We start from the raw sequence: 15,706 nt of genomic DNA, 5'->3' as shown, positions 1-15,706 counted from the left end.
TTTCAATTTTCAAAGAAGCTCTCGAAAATTCTTCTCAAAAAGCAAGAAAACTCGGCCACTCTTATTTTGAGGCAGTGTCGTTTTTGGTGTTATATCTCTACGCAAAAACATCTTCTAATTTTCTAGTGCAAATTAGAAGAGGAACAAATATTTCAGTCGCGGACCGGATTAGGAGATCGAAGAAAGTTCGTAGGGATTCATCAAGAGCTATCTCCGCTAAACCCGGAATAGTTGGAGCCGTGTGATTTATTCACCAAAGGTATAAATTTTAACATCCTATGAATGTCTTTGTTAAAATCATACGAGCGCCCAGAGCAAAACATATTTTGATTGTCAAAATAAACAAAAATTTTTAAACTTCCGCTGCGTTTGGGCGTGTAGAAACCGAGATCCAACAGAATCCCCATTCCGCACCTAATGCATTATCCAGGGAAATTCGATCCTAGTTACTGCCTCAGTGTAGATCAATGGTCAAGGTTTAACAAATTTCACATAAGATTCACATGAAAATTTATCATTGATCAAATCTTTGTCATTCTGTTATTGTACAGTGGGGGTGGGGGTAGTACCCCGTTGTGGATCTATTGACCCCATTATCCACATATAAATAGTAGCTTTATGTTGCTCTAAAAATCAATGTTAATTAGGATCAAACTCTTATCAATAGTTGTTAGCTAAGACCCAATTTTATTTCTTTATATTAATGGAAGTGCAGAATGCACCTATTTGAGTGATAAAGTCGGCTTGTTATGTCCATGAGTCCGAGAAGATGCGTGTTTATTTGTTGGTAATGTCTCATATTCTTAGAGACCGGTCTTACCATTTTCTTACCGTCTGTCACATCTCTAACAAATACAATATTACGCATTAAGATATGACATCAGGCTTTTACGTGACCCACCGAGTCAACCAGATCAAGCGGCATAACGTCAGGAGCTTGAAGTATGAGAACTTTTGAGGAGGTAACTCATAACAATCCTACTCTCACTCATTCACGCTTAACTTAACACACAAATAACCTAATAATTATTATCATTATTTTTGAAAAGTTTGGGCATCATCATCATTAATCACTCATCATTTTTATTTAATATTACAATGATTTATTTTTCAAATTTCTTTCTATTATTTAAGATCTTTTCAAAATTCTATCGGGAACCAGATTTTCATTCTCATGAGATACGAGTAACAATGCTGAAATACGTGGTTCCTTGTCACATTTGAAATTTTAATTACGAGTCACTTTTAAGAGAAAAGATGATGGGGTACGTTAAGAATTGAGAGAAACTTTATATTAAAACAATAAATTTTATTTAAATTTTTTAAATTTGGGGAAAATATAAGCATCTATATTTACAACTTCAACGTTTCTCTGTCGTGACACTAGTTTTTTTCATTTAAAACTTATAAGAAACGGCTTAAAAAAAGGTTAGAAATGTCGAAGACTTAACCTCTTTTTCTTAATTTCCAATATAAATCATTATTATTTTAAGTGAATGCTGATAATTTGAAAATATGAATCATGTAAATAATTTCATATTAATAATAGGAAGTAACTTTTTTGGGTTATTTATTAGAAAAACAAACTAAAAAAGAACTTTTTTTCGTTGAATGCAACACTCAACATCGAAAGAGAAGCAATACCTTTTGTGCGGATTTACTACTGTAAATACAACTTAACTCGTACGATGCTGACCGGATACGTGTATTATGTGTTCATTTTTAATATATACTAGTAAAAGATGCATCCTCGTTGCATATGTTATTATTATTTTTAAATGATCAAATAATAAACACGAAATAATTTTCAATTCAGAAGAGTTGTCCGATTTAAAATAGAAGATTTGTTTATATTTTTTCTATGTAAATTATGGAGTGACTTGATTAAGTTTATTAAATATTTTGGTTTCCTTAAGGTAGTCATTCTAAGGGGTCTCACACTTAATAATATAGTCTAGATAGTATAGTTACTTACCGACTATAACGTTGTTTTTACATGTTCACATTATTTAATTATTCGAAAAAATTATTTTAGAATAAATTATATGAAAGAAAGAAAAAGCATGTGAGCTTTGAGATAAAATATGGAGAAAAATAATGAGAACACAAAATAATTTGAGTTGGATAGTTATTACACTAAAATTATCTAAGTTCGTAACAATAACATGGATGACCAATATCGTAAAGACGCAAATATATCATAAATGATAGACAAAATTTTTGCATTATGAAATTCCATTATTGCAAAAATTTTGTTCATTTGAGTGTAAATTGTGATGGATATTTTGGGAAGTTACAGGAAAAAAGGCAATATGGAAGTAAAATTATTTGGATGTAATTGTGCTATTATGTGTCATTATTTCTACCATCTATTTTCTCTTATAAATTATTGTTGAATATTCTAATTGGATATATAATTCTTATTTTTAGTTATTGTAAGCATTATTGGTGATAATTTTTGGTCTTGAAAAATGTAGAGGCACGAGGTAAATTAAGAGGCATAAGAAAATCTTGTGGTTATGATAATCTAAAAATAAGATACTAATAAAAAGAAACAAATTATTTAAATAAAAAATACAATATTTGTATATGAATTGATCATTTTAGAATGCATAATAAATGTGGTAATGGAAAGAAATGCACATAATTTTTGCACTATCACAATAGTTATATTTACATTTCAATAAAAATGTGTTTTAGATAATATATATATAGATTGAGAACATCACTATATATGTCAATTATTAGGAATAACTTTAATAATTTAATATGATAATAAAAATATGTACTATATTAAAAGAAAATAAAAATAAAATAACTCATCACAAAAATAACTCAAATGATATCTGCCGGAAAAAAAATGTAAAAATGTTAAATTTTAAGGCCTTTCATTATGTTTTTTTTACTAGTAGTATTTTATTGAAATTTTTTACTAAAACTATTACTAATTATTAATTAATAATTAGGATGTGCAGTTTATGATAATAAGTTTATAACCTAAATGTGATTAACAATAAAAAAAAATAGAGAGTTATGAGTAATAATAAAATATTTATAAATAAGAAGTGATTATAAGTCATTGGTATTAGAAATTATATCTTTAATTTTTAGTTGGTAAAAGGAAAAAAGACAACAAAAAGCAAATTTAATATGATAAATTTAGAATGAGAATTAAAACTACTAATTAATATGAAATAATATTTAATGAAACTATAGTTTATTTATAATAACGATTAAGAAAACGATTATTTAAGATGACTAAATGATAATAATTTAACAACAAAAAATATATTGTAAAATACAATAAACTGATGAAAAAAGAGAAAAAAATTATTGAATATAATAGTTTTTTGATATTTCCTCATATCTACACATTAAAATTCATAATGTGCACACACTAAAATTCACTCATCATAAATTCATCCAAATAATCAAATGAATTTGAAATCCATGGACTCAAATCCCTCCATCCAAGTAAATATGGAAATATCCAAAAAAATAACAAAAAATCTACATTTTTTCAAGTAAACCGCCAAGAGATTGTCGGGTTATGTATAATGCTCGGAATATCTATAAATATTATTAATGAAATCAATTAATATTACAATTTGAACACTTATCTAATAATCTATTTTGAACACAAAATACGACATGTGAGACCGTCTCACATAAGTTTCTGCCTAACCCCCAATAATTGCTGCACTGGTTAACTAAGGAACAACTTCAATTAAATTAATGAGATGTTAGCCTTAGAGACGATTTTTTTAGAACCATAGATGCATAGATTTAGTTCTTGTTCCACTAATATCATTTATGTTTTTGCGTTGCTTTTAGGGCCTATTTCTCAACATGGTACGATAATATGCATTATTCATCAAGAATCTCATCCACAAGAATCAGCACAGAAGACAGCAAATTTTCAGACAGGATTAGTACTTCACAGACACCATTGGCTAGATTTCGTGGTTTCTTTACACCTTTATCAGTAAAAAAGAAAAAAAGAAAAAGAAGCTAGTCCATGAATCGAACCATATTGATCGATTACACTTATATCCGATGGAAATGATTAGTCTAAAAATGCCATGAAATAAAATCCAATCTACTGGTTCATGATTTGCTTGCCTGTTCAAAGTATTGATCAGAATGTAAAATGGATCCAAGATCTATCTTACTCAGTGGTACCCACCGCTCGTTCTGCTCTGCTACTTTTCTTCGAAATCCGGGCGTATGGAACCAATGGATACGGCGTAGATGTTGTTGATGTAAGAGAACCAAGATGGGCATTGGTAACATTCACTGGCTCCGGCGTATCTTCTTTTCCAACCACTATTTCGTTTTTCCTCTCCAAATCCACTGTTTTTAAATTAAACATACAAGCAATAATTATCTAATGAGCCATTTTATATTGTAACAAAAAAGAAGATCAAATAAAAGTATAATAAAGTACTAAGGCCTAAGCACACCAAACTTGTATTTAAATTCTTATCTACCATGAATGCCTGAGATTACAATCATCAAGATTTAGGGTTTTTCACACAAATATGTTACCATCAAATCGTTTTATAACAGAAAGATAAAACGAAAACGAAGAAATCATGCATGCATACATATAGAGCAACAGTACATGCCCAACATCAACGATCTTGAATACAATATAATTGGAAGGGTATTCAAGAAAGTCCATTAAAACGAACTGCAAGAAAGATTAACAGATAACTTCTTGAAATGATCATAAAAGTATATGCATACCAGGTTGAGAGAACCACCAAAGAATGAAGAGGCAAAGTACCAGCACCATAGGAATGAGATGACCCAGAATATTGCGCAGCCTGTGCCTCGAAATGTCATTCTTGAAGTACTTTGAACCTTTTCTGTACACTGGAAGAGATGGGTTTCTCTCGATTCTGCCAGTCGTTGGGGATTCGAGCTGCAACTCTTCGGGCAAGTCGATCGCATGGACGGCTCGCGAACTATTCGTTTGTCTCGCCATTGTGGAGAGGATTGAATGTGTTCTACACAGGGAGGGAGATAAATGATATGGAGAAAATGTAGCAGTGCTATGTGATAGAAGGGATTCTATTGACAAATTCTGAATTCTGCAAGGCGCGGGGAAAGTTTTCTGTTTGGATTCTGTTTAATTTTTTTTCTTTGAATTGAAAGATATATTTCGTCTCTCCAGGCCACTTGGTCATAAATTAGACTAGCAAAATGATTTTTGGTTCATTAATTTATCCAATTTTGGATTTTTTCCCATTAAATAGTCAAAGTTTAGTTTGTGTACACTAAGTTTTTTCTCATCTATTTTGGTCTATTGTTGACGTATCATATGACAAATTAGTAATTTTCCGATGTCACATCAGCATTTTTTGAAATCACATGAATAATTGAACCAAAACAGTCAGAAATTTAAAATTAGAACATCATAACCAAACTTTGACAACTTAGTAAATCAAAACTCAAAATTGAACAAGTTGGTGGACAAAAAATATTTTCACTTTAATTTTCAGCTAGCTATTGTCCCTTTGTTCCTTTTTAACAAAGTATTTTCCCTTTGTCCCTTCTTATTGTATTTCATCGTTTCTTGACTCTTAGCGTTTTATTAAACATCTATGTCATCGGAAGTTGGTAGGATACTACTGTACTTGACACTTCTTCTGATAGTCATTAAACAGCCTGAGATGTTGTATGCATCTTGATATGTTAATATCTCAACGGTTAGAGTTGAACTGTCAAACTCTGAGCATTTTTTCAATATAACGGTCTGGTTAGAATGAAAACAGATATAAGTGATGATCTTATGATGATATCAGTAGCTTGAGCTTCTGATAGAATATGAACGACTTGACTCACCCAACGGTTAGAGTCATATAATTTCATGAAAATAACAAATATATCTGAAACAACTCGATGTTATTTTTGTCATTGTCAAACTTACGGTGTTTTAAACTTAACAAAAACAAAAGTTTTGTATTTAAGTTTTTAAAGAAAACTCGAGATTTTATTATTTAGGGAAGATATTAGACGGGCAATCTTGTCTGATAGTAAATTAATTAGGCAATATGGAGTGTTATTAAGACTTTTTAGTGTGCATTAATCTCGAGTAAAATATGGGTCAATATCTCCGAGCTGTGTATTATGGGCCCTCATTTAATTTTTAAAAAATTGGGAAGTAGGTCCTCGTCTAGGATCTCTCGAGTGTAAATGGGCTTTTCTTCCGGTAAACAGGAGCTCCCTTCAACTATTGTCTCAACGTTTGGAGTTCCTTCCTTATCTCCTCCAAAGACTAGGGTGGGACGCCATTTTCTCCTCCCATGGGCTGGGGATTTACGCCGTCGGCATGGCTTCGTTGTTCCTCCCGGTCCTTGGCCCCATTGTACAATGGCTCATGTTCCGCTCGTGGTTATTATACCTAACTTTCTTTCATGGCTTTTTCCACAGTTTGGATGATGAATTGGGTCGGTTGTGCCAATCTCATCCCCCCACATTCATTTTCGACGGTGTTTCATCTCGCTGTGCTAGTCTCTACCCAGCAGTATGTGTCATCCGATGACCCACCGATGACCCATTCCTCTTCTTCCAATCATATTTATGTCTTACTCAAGTCTTCTCCCAGATGGCGTCAAGTGATGCTCTGGGAAAATACGAGTCAATATCTCCGAATGATCACTGAGTTGAATGGATTTAGATTGATCGAACCAAATTCTCAACTTAAAGACTTGGACGACCCAATCGCCTGAAACCAAAATACTGAACGTTAGAAAGAAGACAGAGATGAGCTCCTTAACCAATACCGACCTTTAGCTCCCGTTGGGCTATCTCGAAGCTCTACTAACTTGCTCATGGTATTTATTATTCCACCACCCTAGGCATTATCCCTGGTCGTCTTCCTGAGCCGATCTAAGCCCTCATTTAATTTGAAGTTCTTGGGTTTTGGCTTGTTGGGCTCACCCAGTGGGCCCTGACTTATTGGGCTTGACTGACCTTACCGGGGATCATGAATCTTTTTAGTTTTGATACAGCTGATATGTACTTGGACTAAATATTCATGTCGTGATTTAGTTGATCGATGTGATTTTTTTATAGCTCAAGACAATATTTCTGCCAACAATAGTTGAATTCTCATTAAACTTAGCTAAAAGTTTCGAGCTTTAATATCAACGGCAAAAGATAATCTATCTATCTTTGTTTTCTTTTGTTTTGAATGAAAGACACGTCCCGTGCCTAAACCTCAAAAACTACCATTTACATGGAATGATCGTGAAGCAGCAAATCAACTACCTGTAATCATGGGTAGTACAAAACTGATCACAGGATAAATAGCGTTCGAACGAACCGCTAGTTGGTGCCTCTTCTAGGTATATGTGAAGAAGAGTTCTTCCCCGAACATTGGATCGGATCGATACTGGGATCATATTTTTGAGAAGCAAGGAAATTCAATGCTGTAACAATATCAGCGACAAGAGGACGCAGGCTGGGCTGTTCTTGAACGCACATTGCAGTTATTGCAATAGCCTGGTACAAGCCTCGAACAGGAAATCGACCTTCCAGTGCCGGATCGACAATTAGGTAAAACTTTTTACGATCTTTGAACAACGGTTTGGCCTGAAAACAAATAAGTATTATGGAACATAAGCTCGTTAGAATATTTCATTGCGGAGAAATACCATAATCACCAAAGACAATAAAATTCCATCAATGTATTATTTCTAGTTAATTAAAAAAACTATGAAACATGGGGATGCTAAGATATGGCTATAGAATGAACAAATCCAACCATAGATGTCAAGGGCTCAAAGCGCACCGAGACCATGGAGCCTGAGGCGAAAGACGCAAGGCGAGGCGCACGTCTTATGGAAGCAAGACGCTCATTTTTAAATTTTAGAAAATATATATTTACCTTATAATAAATATATTAAAATATGAAATAATTAAGTCATATTAATTAGTAACATGATTAAAATTCTTCAATCATCTAAATCAAGTTCATCTTCTTCCATCGAATCATTAGAGACCCTATTTGTGTTCTTCTTTATCAACATTAATTTCTTTTTCCTCTTCATCCAAAAGATGTGAAATCGGTCTTTTCTGATTGTTTTGGATTTAGATGCGCTCATCTCGTTCTTCTGTTCACAGCTCTCTTCTTCTGATTTTGGTGTTAGGGCGTTGGGTTGCTAGGGTTTGGGTTTGGGTTATTTGTTTTAAACAAGTAATTAAAAACAATTCGCCAAAGCGCGCCTGAGTAAACTTTCAAGACTAGTCCAGGCTAGTGTCTGAACTCGTTTTAGTGAATCGCTGTGCCTGGGTCCCAGGCGCAGGGTCCTCGCCTGGTGGCGCCTCTCGCCTTTAGCGCTCGCCTTTGAGAACTATGAATCCAACTTCCAGAAGAAGTCTTGCTTAACATCAAATTTTGCAAATTCAGTCATGTTGTTGGATAGGAAACAAATAGTTGGCAAGTTTTACAAAAAGTTCAAGATGTAGGAAAACAGGGCATGGGCACATCACACTTTGGATGCAAGGAGGCAACATGGGGTGATCGGGGTAGACTCAATAGATTCGAGGCTTAAAATTTTAATTTTTTTAGAACGATCTCATGGGATCTGCCCTGGCATCAGTAAGATAGCAGCTATTTTGTTTAAAAGACATCTTTTTTAATGGCATGAGCATAAAATATCTGATCTAGACTAGGAACAGTAGGTTAACACGAGTAGAGATTGAGAATACTCACCCATGAGACAAGATTTTGCTCCACGCCATTTCTTCGAGTTTCAATGGCCCTTCTGCCTGAGATGATCTCCAGAAGAACGACACCAAAGCTGTAAATATCGGACTTGAAAGTAAGCTGCCCAGTCATTGCGTACTCAGGCGCACAATATCCATACGTGCCCATCACCCTGGTGGAAACATGGGTCTGATCACCCGAAGGACCAACTTTTGCCAAACCGAAATCAGAGAGTTTTGGATGATATTCGTTCCCAAGTAAAATGTTTGAGCTCTTCAAATCACGATATATAATAGGCGGATTCATCTTGTCATGCAAATACTCCAACCCTTTTGCTGCACCAGCTGCTATCTTCATTCGGGTGTTCCAATCCAATGGTCTTCCAATGGCTTGAGGATCTAAGCCAATAAATTAGAGGAGGAAATCGAACACTATTCTGTACAAAAAAGTAGTATTTTGAAGCAAAATTGCTAGAGATATACCATGTAAATGTTCCTCCAAAGAACCCATAGGCATGTACTCATAGACTAACAGCTTCTGATCTCCCTCTGCACAATATCCTATTAATTTGACAAGATTCGGGTGGTCACTCTGGCCTAATGTCATAACTTCTACCAAGAATTCCCGAGTCCCTTGGCATCCATTATGATCAAGTTGCTTGATTGCCACAGTCTGCATAAAAGCAGGAAAACAAATTCAGGCCACCCACCATAAACTGGCATTTAAACACCTTCCTAAGGATGGTCTACCATCAGGTGAAGCGAGTAAGCAATGTAAACGATAAAAAAATTTAACACCAACCTCACCAGTATCCCGCAAAACACCTTTATAAACTCTTCCGAAGCCCCCCTCACCAAGAAAAAACTCTTCCTTGAAATCCTGTGTTGCCACTACTAAGTTAACATAGGCAAAATTCCGTGCTTCGACAGCCTTGGTCTCTACGTTACTGGGTCCAGCCTCAGTTATCGTGTTCCCAGTGGCAGCTTGATTTGTAGCTCTAGACTCCTCATTCACGACTCCAGGTGGATTTACTCCCACTGTATCTTAACAACAAAGAAATTACACAACAACAAAATTAGAAACAAACAAAGAATATACGTGGAACAGGAGTTTCTCAAAATATGTTCACTAGCACGTCGAAAAGGCATCACCATTTTCTTTCACACAAAAAATAAAATGATGTCTTCGATTGATGATGCAAGAAAGCATGAACTGTCCACGTAAGGTCCCCTAATCAAGTTAATTGATTCAAAATTCATGTTTTCAAAAAATTAGATCCCGCCCTCTTTCAGATTTTCAGTGGGTGTTTATCTGCCTGTCATAAAAAATTCTGTCTCGGTCTAAAACCTTCAATGGGCAATCAACAAAACGCCAAGAGCCCTGGAAATTCAAAGAAGACCGCTAGCATACATGCATTCAAATATAATGTTACGCTACAGAAAATTTTAAAAAGAAAAGAAATCCTTCGGCTTGAAAACTAAGATAAAAATTCATAAAAATCATTCAATCAAATTTCTATTCGGATCACGAAGAAAGAGGAGAAACACTCCCATGCAGATCAATAAAACTGAATTGCCACAAAAGAGCGCGCGGCACAAATAACCCCACGACGATCAAAGAAATGACGAAATGAAATAAAATATTTTCATCGATCAATTTAAAACCCAAAAGGGAGATCAAAACAAAAGGACATCTTGCAAAAACTCACGTAGAAATTTCTCGAAAATCGCCAAAATATTCGGGAAAAAAAATAAGATCAATCTCGAAAACAAGAATTCAAAAAAAGAAATGGAAAACGCAGGCATTGATTCGATCATACACACCTTGTGACAACTGTGCACGATCATCTCTTCGACGCTGATAATTGTTGGGGTTATTCCCACACTCTCTCTCGGTTATCTTTTTTTTCGATGATGATTTTCCAGAGCAAGGGAAACACCCCATGTCTTCTTTTCCCTCTCTGAAAAATAATAAATAAAATTCCACACCAACAATAATATATATATATATATGATTTCATAACAAACTTTATTTTACTACTTCGTTAAAGACCAGATCGCCTACACTAAATTTAGCCAAATTTCATTTTTATTACAATAAAAAGACTAATCTTGATTTTGATTTATCTTTAATAATGTTGGACCTTATTGATGTGTCGTGCTGTGACGTGAATTCTGGGAACGCAGGCCAACACGTTTTCCATTGGAAACCAAATCAATGGGCTCATATCAATTCGGTACGGACTTTAAATTCCTACATTTACTTTTCTTTTTTTAATTATCTTTTTTTGGGGGTTAAAAATTTGTTTTCTTTTTATATATTTTTTCACGAATCATAAAACTATTTCATAAAAATTTTGTGTAATAATTATAACTTCAATATTTTTTGGCATTAGAGAAGTAAATTTAAGTTAGCTACTAGAGAATAGGGAAGGAAAAAAAATAAAAATATCGTAAAATGTGCAATAAATATACATGTGAATTTATTATTGGAGAACCATGGGTTTTAACCTTAATCTGTTGAATGTCAAAGGATTTTATCCGTAAATATCGAATAATATGACAAAACAACGAATATATATTTTTACCCTATTGTGGAGTAAAAAAAAATTTATTTGAGATTCACATTAATTTGTATTTATTTTATAAATTATAAAAATTCTATCGCACAATTTGTCTGATAAGATTCGTGGAGCAAATATAAAGTCTTAGTGGTAAATTCAAAATCACATTCACCCAAAGTGCATAAAATATGGGGGCATAAATAGGACTTTTAACATGGAAAAGTCACTTCTAAATTATTGTAAGCAAATACACCAAATACAAAATTGATTACAACAGTATGGGTGAAAGGATTTGGATCCAAGTTCCCCTCTTGCATGCATGCTCATTCACACCTCACTCATATATCTTTGGCTATTGCATGTACTCGTTTCCTTACGAGCCCTTGCATGGTAAACCAAAACATCGTATTTACCACAGCCAACACAAAGTTGAAGACAAAAGTAAGAAACGGACGGGTGTTGACATTTATTTGGGGTTGAAGTTCAGAGACTCGTTCCATATTAGATCCTTTATTTCATCTTCACTCAAAGATGATTGCTCGAAATCAAACACAAAAGGAGAAGGGCAAGTAGGCTCCTCGTTGATCTCATGGAGACTTGATAAAAAGGGGTGGTTCAGTGCCTCCTCAACTTTATCGCAGAACAATTAAATTTACTAACTGGTTATCGAAATGTCTTAATCTAAAAAGCTTATGGTATCAAAAATTTTGGAAAGCATACCAGTAATACGTTTAGCTGGATAAAAAACGAGCAGTTTCTCCAAGAGATCTATTGCAACTGGGGAAATTTCCGGGAACTTTTTGGACGAAGGTTGCTTGGGGACATGGGGCTGCTTGACATACTTTCGAGCATTGTCATTCCTCAGGAAACCGAGATCAGGATCTTCCGGGGATCCCAGTAGCTGCTACAGCATTTTGTAGGCAAAAAAGTTAATCCAAGAGGTAGCAGCATACTGTAGTTATGTTGTCAAGAAGAAACAATATGTGCGGCTTAAGTTCACTCTGCGAGAAAGTCATCTTTTGAAAGAAACAAAATTTTACTTTGTACTAAAATTTCTTAGAACAGGTTATCCTAGGTGGTAGCAAAGGAAGGTTGAGAGTACCTCATTTATTAGGCCCAACTGCTGAATATAGTATTGTTGGTGCCTCTTCTCTTCGGTTCTGAAAATCTGGTCTTGAATCACGAACAAAATAGCAGCAAAAAGATCAAGTCGAGGCAAGGATTCTCCTTTGTCCGCAAGACGAAATTGCCCGTATCAAAGTGCTATACGTTGGAAGCAATCGTCTCCAAGATACGACTTCAATCAAGAATTTGCAGCACTACAAACTCTTGAACACCACGAACAAAAATTACGCAGAGCTTTTAAGTGTTTTTCGAAAAATTGGTGCAGCAATATGACAAGAGGAGAGACCACAAAATTCAGCAGCCTTTGAATATGGTTTGAGGGATTATTTATAAGAGATCATTGGATGTGTTGAAAGGACATGTCTTTCCAGACCGGATGCATTGAATAGCCACAATTCTAATAAAGGGATACAATGGTTGGTGCAAAAGCAGCCATGAACGGATGTTTAGAAGCCAAGGGACGCGCATGTTCTTCTGAAACAGCGCTGCGCGCGCAGCCGCGCGACAACACGCGCGGCCGCGCGCAGACACACTGTCTGCGCGCAGCAAGGCGCGCGCGCCTTGTTCTCCTTCGGCACACAGTAGGGCGCGCGCGCCCGCGCGCCCTGTATGGGCGTACCTCTGCCCAAGCACATCAATTTGCGACTGAAAAATTTATTCTCCAAATAAATTTGATCCAAAAAGATTAATACTTGTCAAAGACCGCGCCGCGCTGGGCGGGCGCGCGTGTGTTTAATACACCGAGACATAGCTCACTAGCGTCTTCCCCCGTCTAAAAACTTCTGGTACCCCTTGGGGCCCAAACCCCTAACTCAAACTTAGAGTTAATAAGGAAGACTTCACTTGTCTACTTTTACAATGTGGGACAACTCCCACTTCCTTTATCAACACTCTTCTTATTCATTTATTCAACGGTCTTTACCCGGGAATATTGGCTCTCGTTTGATGATCTCCATTAATATACAGCCAACCGACCACATATCAATTGCTGCAGTATACTCTGAGCAGTTGAGCAATAATTCAGGAGCACGATACCATCGGGTCACAACATACTCCGTCATGAAATCTGTCTCTGAGGTGGTTCTTACCAGCCCAAAGTCACAAACCTTGAGGTCACAGTTTGCATTGAGAAGTAAATTGCTGGGCTTCAGATCTCGGTGCAAAACATCAGCAGAATGTATATACTTAAGTCCCCTCAACAGCTGATACAGAAAATACTACAACACGAGAAAAGGGTGGCATGCAAAATATTAACATCTGCAAAAGCTGAAATAATAATGCCATACTAAAAATTTCAGGCTTCCCAACCAACGACGACATGATGCAATAATAATGACACAGTTCCTGACAAACTAGACCTGATGTTACAATCTTGGACATGAAATTTACACAAATATTAGTATCTTTATGCATGAACAAGAGAATGTCTAGCATGCTATTTCTGAATGCACTGTAAGTGGAAAAATGAATATTATGTACCACATCAAGTCGAATACAAATCCTGTCGACATTAAAATAGTCATGTGATGGGGGTTCTGAGAAGCCAAACATTGTTTCAGAGAGTATTCAACAGTCAGGATTTTGCATAAAAAAAATAATGCAAATCATTGATACTGGTCTTCCCAGCAAAAAATGCCGTCTGGGTTGGAAAAGCTACTTTCCATTATATTTCAAACTCGTGTATTAACCAGTTCAGTAGACAATTGTAGATCAACCCATTTAAGTATCTAGTAACATCAGGAAGGGTTATAAGAAATTATTTGAGGCCCTCTTTATAGCTGTCTAGTTAGGAGGATATGCTCAGTCTCTTTACCCTGATCACCGTCGACTAATAATAAGAAGGTAGAGATTTATCCAAGTAAAGCAAAAATTGGATGTGGACTGCATTTGTATCTAACAAGCATAACATTAACATTAATAAATTCAGCCCAGTAAAACTAAAATTATATATCCAGATTCAATTAAGATATCGTTTGACGCAGAGAACGAGACATTAGTTAATTATATATCTTTGTTCTCTTCCAACATTTGACTCAGGTCCTACAAATGATTAGACACATATCATACATAATTTATTTATCGTCTCATCACACAAGAGACATGGTACCTAAGTTATTGATAAATATTGTCAACAGACATTTATCAAAACAAAATTGCAAATAAATAAAAAATAGTGAATCTAGAATTATCAAATGCAATAATTCCGTGAATCATCGGAACTTACTTGACAGTGGTCCTCGGTGAGTTCCTGGGATGAACATATAATCTGGTGTAAATCAGTATCCATCAATTCATACGCAATGTACACATCATTCAATTCAAGTTTGTCCGGTGGCCTAATAATATCCTTAATCTTAATAATCTACAAACAGAAATCAAGTATGATCTTATGAATTAATAGCCTGCAAATAAAAATTCACAACCGATCACGGCAATTCTTATAATCTGAAATTCAAAATTTCAGCTCAGCCCTGCGAAATCCAGCAGAACGACGAACATCCCGATACAAAAATTTTTTTTTTTAAAAAGTCTCACGTTCTCATGATCCATATGAGTAAGAAGCTTAATTTCCCGTAAAGTCCTTTTCGCATCGATCCGGTTATCAAACGCATTCGCAATTCTCTTAATAGCCACTTCTTCCTTAGTCTCAGCATTCGTAGCACAGCTGAGAACAGATGACACACACCAAATTCTCAAATCATATATACACACATAAAACACATGTATGCATAAATCGCAAAAGGTTAAAAAAAAGGAACAAAATTACCAAACGAGACCGTAGGCGCCCCGACCGACGGGAGTAATTGGGGGGATATATTTGACAGGTACTTCGAAAAGGTTACCAAGGACATTGTATTGAATGAATTTTCCGCCATAGGTGGGAACTCCTCCTTGGATTGAATGATTGCTGCATTCGTTTTCCTTTTCCTTTTCCATTTCCTTTTGTGAGTACAGGGAATTTACAGCTCCAACTTTTGTTTAAATAAGTTCAAGAGGAAAGCGCGAGGGAAAGGTTTTTGGGGGCCATCTGGTGCCGACGGTTTCTGACGGTTTCTGTGGACCGCTTCGTTTGAAAATTTGAACATCTGGTGCGTTCGAAATCAAGGCTCGATGATCTAATCTAATATTTATTTTCTTATATAAACCTCACAAATGATTCTTCTTAAATTTGAATAGTTGTGATGTTAATTAAGGGTGTAATCGAGCAAAGACTGAGTATCACACTGCTCGAGTTCGACTCGAAAAAAATTTAAAATATTCGAACTCAAGTCGACTCAGTTCGAGTATTAATTTTCGAG

At 35.4% G+C, this 15,706-nt stretch overlaps 2 protein-coding genes across 7 annotated transcripts; both read right to left on the bottom strand.

Moving 5' to 3' along the window:
• Positions 1–7,278: 7,278 nt before the first annotated feature.
• On the bottom strand, positions 7,279–10,696 carry LOC142549146 (putative serine/threonine-protein kinase PBL7). Of its 2 annotated transcripts, none has more exons than XM_075657959.1 (5): positions 10,543–10,696; positions 9,521–9,762; positions 9,202–9,391; positions 8,726–9,117; positions 7,279–7,602 (listed from the first exon to the last, which is right to left on the bottom strand). In XM_075657959.1, exons 1-5 carry the CDS (start codon positions 10,661–10,663, stop codon positions 7,336–7,338), a joined length of 1,212 nt encoding a protein of 403 aa, XP_075514074.1. In that variant the 5' UTR covers positions 10,664–10,696; the 3' UTR covers positions 7,279–7,335. The 2 variants fall into 2 exon arrangements, with proteins under 2 accessions (XP_075514074.1, XP_075514082.1); XM_075657967.1 differs by having other exon boundaries at positions 9,521–9,756; positions 10,543–10,692.
• Positions 10,697–11,525: 829 nt separating this feature from the next.
• LOC142549160 (mitogen-activated protein kinase homolog NTF6-like) lies at positions 11,526–15,448 on the bottom strand. Of its 5 annotated transcripts, none has more exons than XM_075657977.1 (7): positions 15,175–15,448; positions 14,943–15,072; positions 14,632–14,769; positions 13,324–13,624; positions 12,385–12,416; positions 12,003–12,186; positions 11,526–11,912 (listed from the first exon to the last, which is right to left on the bottom strand). In XM_075657977.1, the coding sequence occupies exons 1-7, from the start codon at positions 15,342–15,344 to the stop codon at positions 11,749–11,751; spliced, it is 1,119 nt and encodes a 372-aa protein (XP_075514092.1). In that variant the 5' UTR covers positions 15,345–15,448; the 3' UTR covers positions 11,526–11,748. The 5 variants fall into 5 exon arrangements, with proteins under 5 accessions (XP_075514092.1, XP_075514100.1, XP_075514109.1 ...); XM_075657985.1 differs by having other exon boundaries at positions 12,003–12,183; XM_075657994.1 differs by having other exon boundaries at positions 14,632–14,743; positions 15,175–15,402.
• Positions 15,449–15,706: the final 258 nt, after the last annotated feature.

Source organism: Primulina tabacum, chromosome 1 (genome assembly GCF_025594145.1).
Source record: "Primulina tabacum isolate GXHZ01 chromosome 1, ASM2559414v2, whole genome shotgun sequence".
Taxonomy (NCBI): Eukaryota; Viridiplantae; Streptophyta; class Magnoliopsida; order Lamiales; family Gesneriaceae; genus Primulina; species Primulina tabacum.
This window is presented reverse-complemented; position numbering and strand designations above follow the sequence as displayed.

Bases quoted from the DNA above. Each gene is read 5' to 3' on its own strand.
- LOC142549146 (XM_075657959.1), bottom strand. From the start codon at position 10,663: ATGGGGTGTTTCCCTTGCTCTGGAAAATCATCATCGAAAAAAAAGATA. The intron at 9,392-9,520 runs GTTGGTGTTAAA...GCTTTTATGCAG, and splicing joins TTTTGCGGGATACTGGTGAG to ACTGTGGCAATCAAGCAACT. The intron at 9,118-9,201 runs GTATATCTCTAG...TTATTGGCTTAG, and splicing joins TTTGGAGGAACATTTACATG to ATCCTCAAGCCATTGGAAGA.
- LOC142549160 (XM_075657977.1), bottom strand. From the start codon at position 15,344: ATGGAAAAGGAAAAGGAAAACGAATGCAGCAATCATTCAATCCAAGGA. The intron at 15,073-15,174 runs GTAATTTTGTTC...ATCTGTTCTCAG, and splicing joins GGCGCCTACGGTCTCGTTTG to CTGTGCTACGAATGCTGAGA. The intron at 14,770-14,942 runs GTGAGACTTTTT...TTCTGTTTGTAG, and splicing joins CTCATATGGATCATGAGAAC to ATTATTAAGATTAAGGATAT.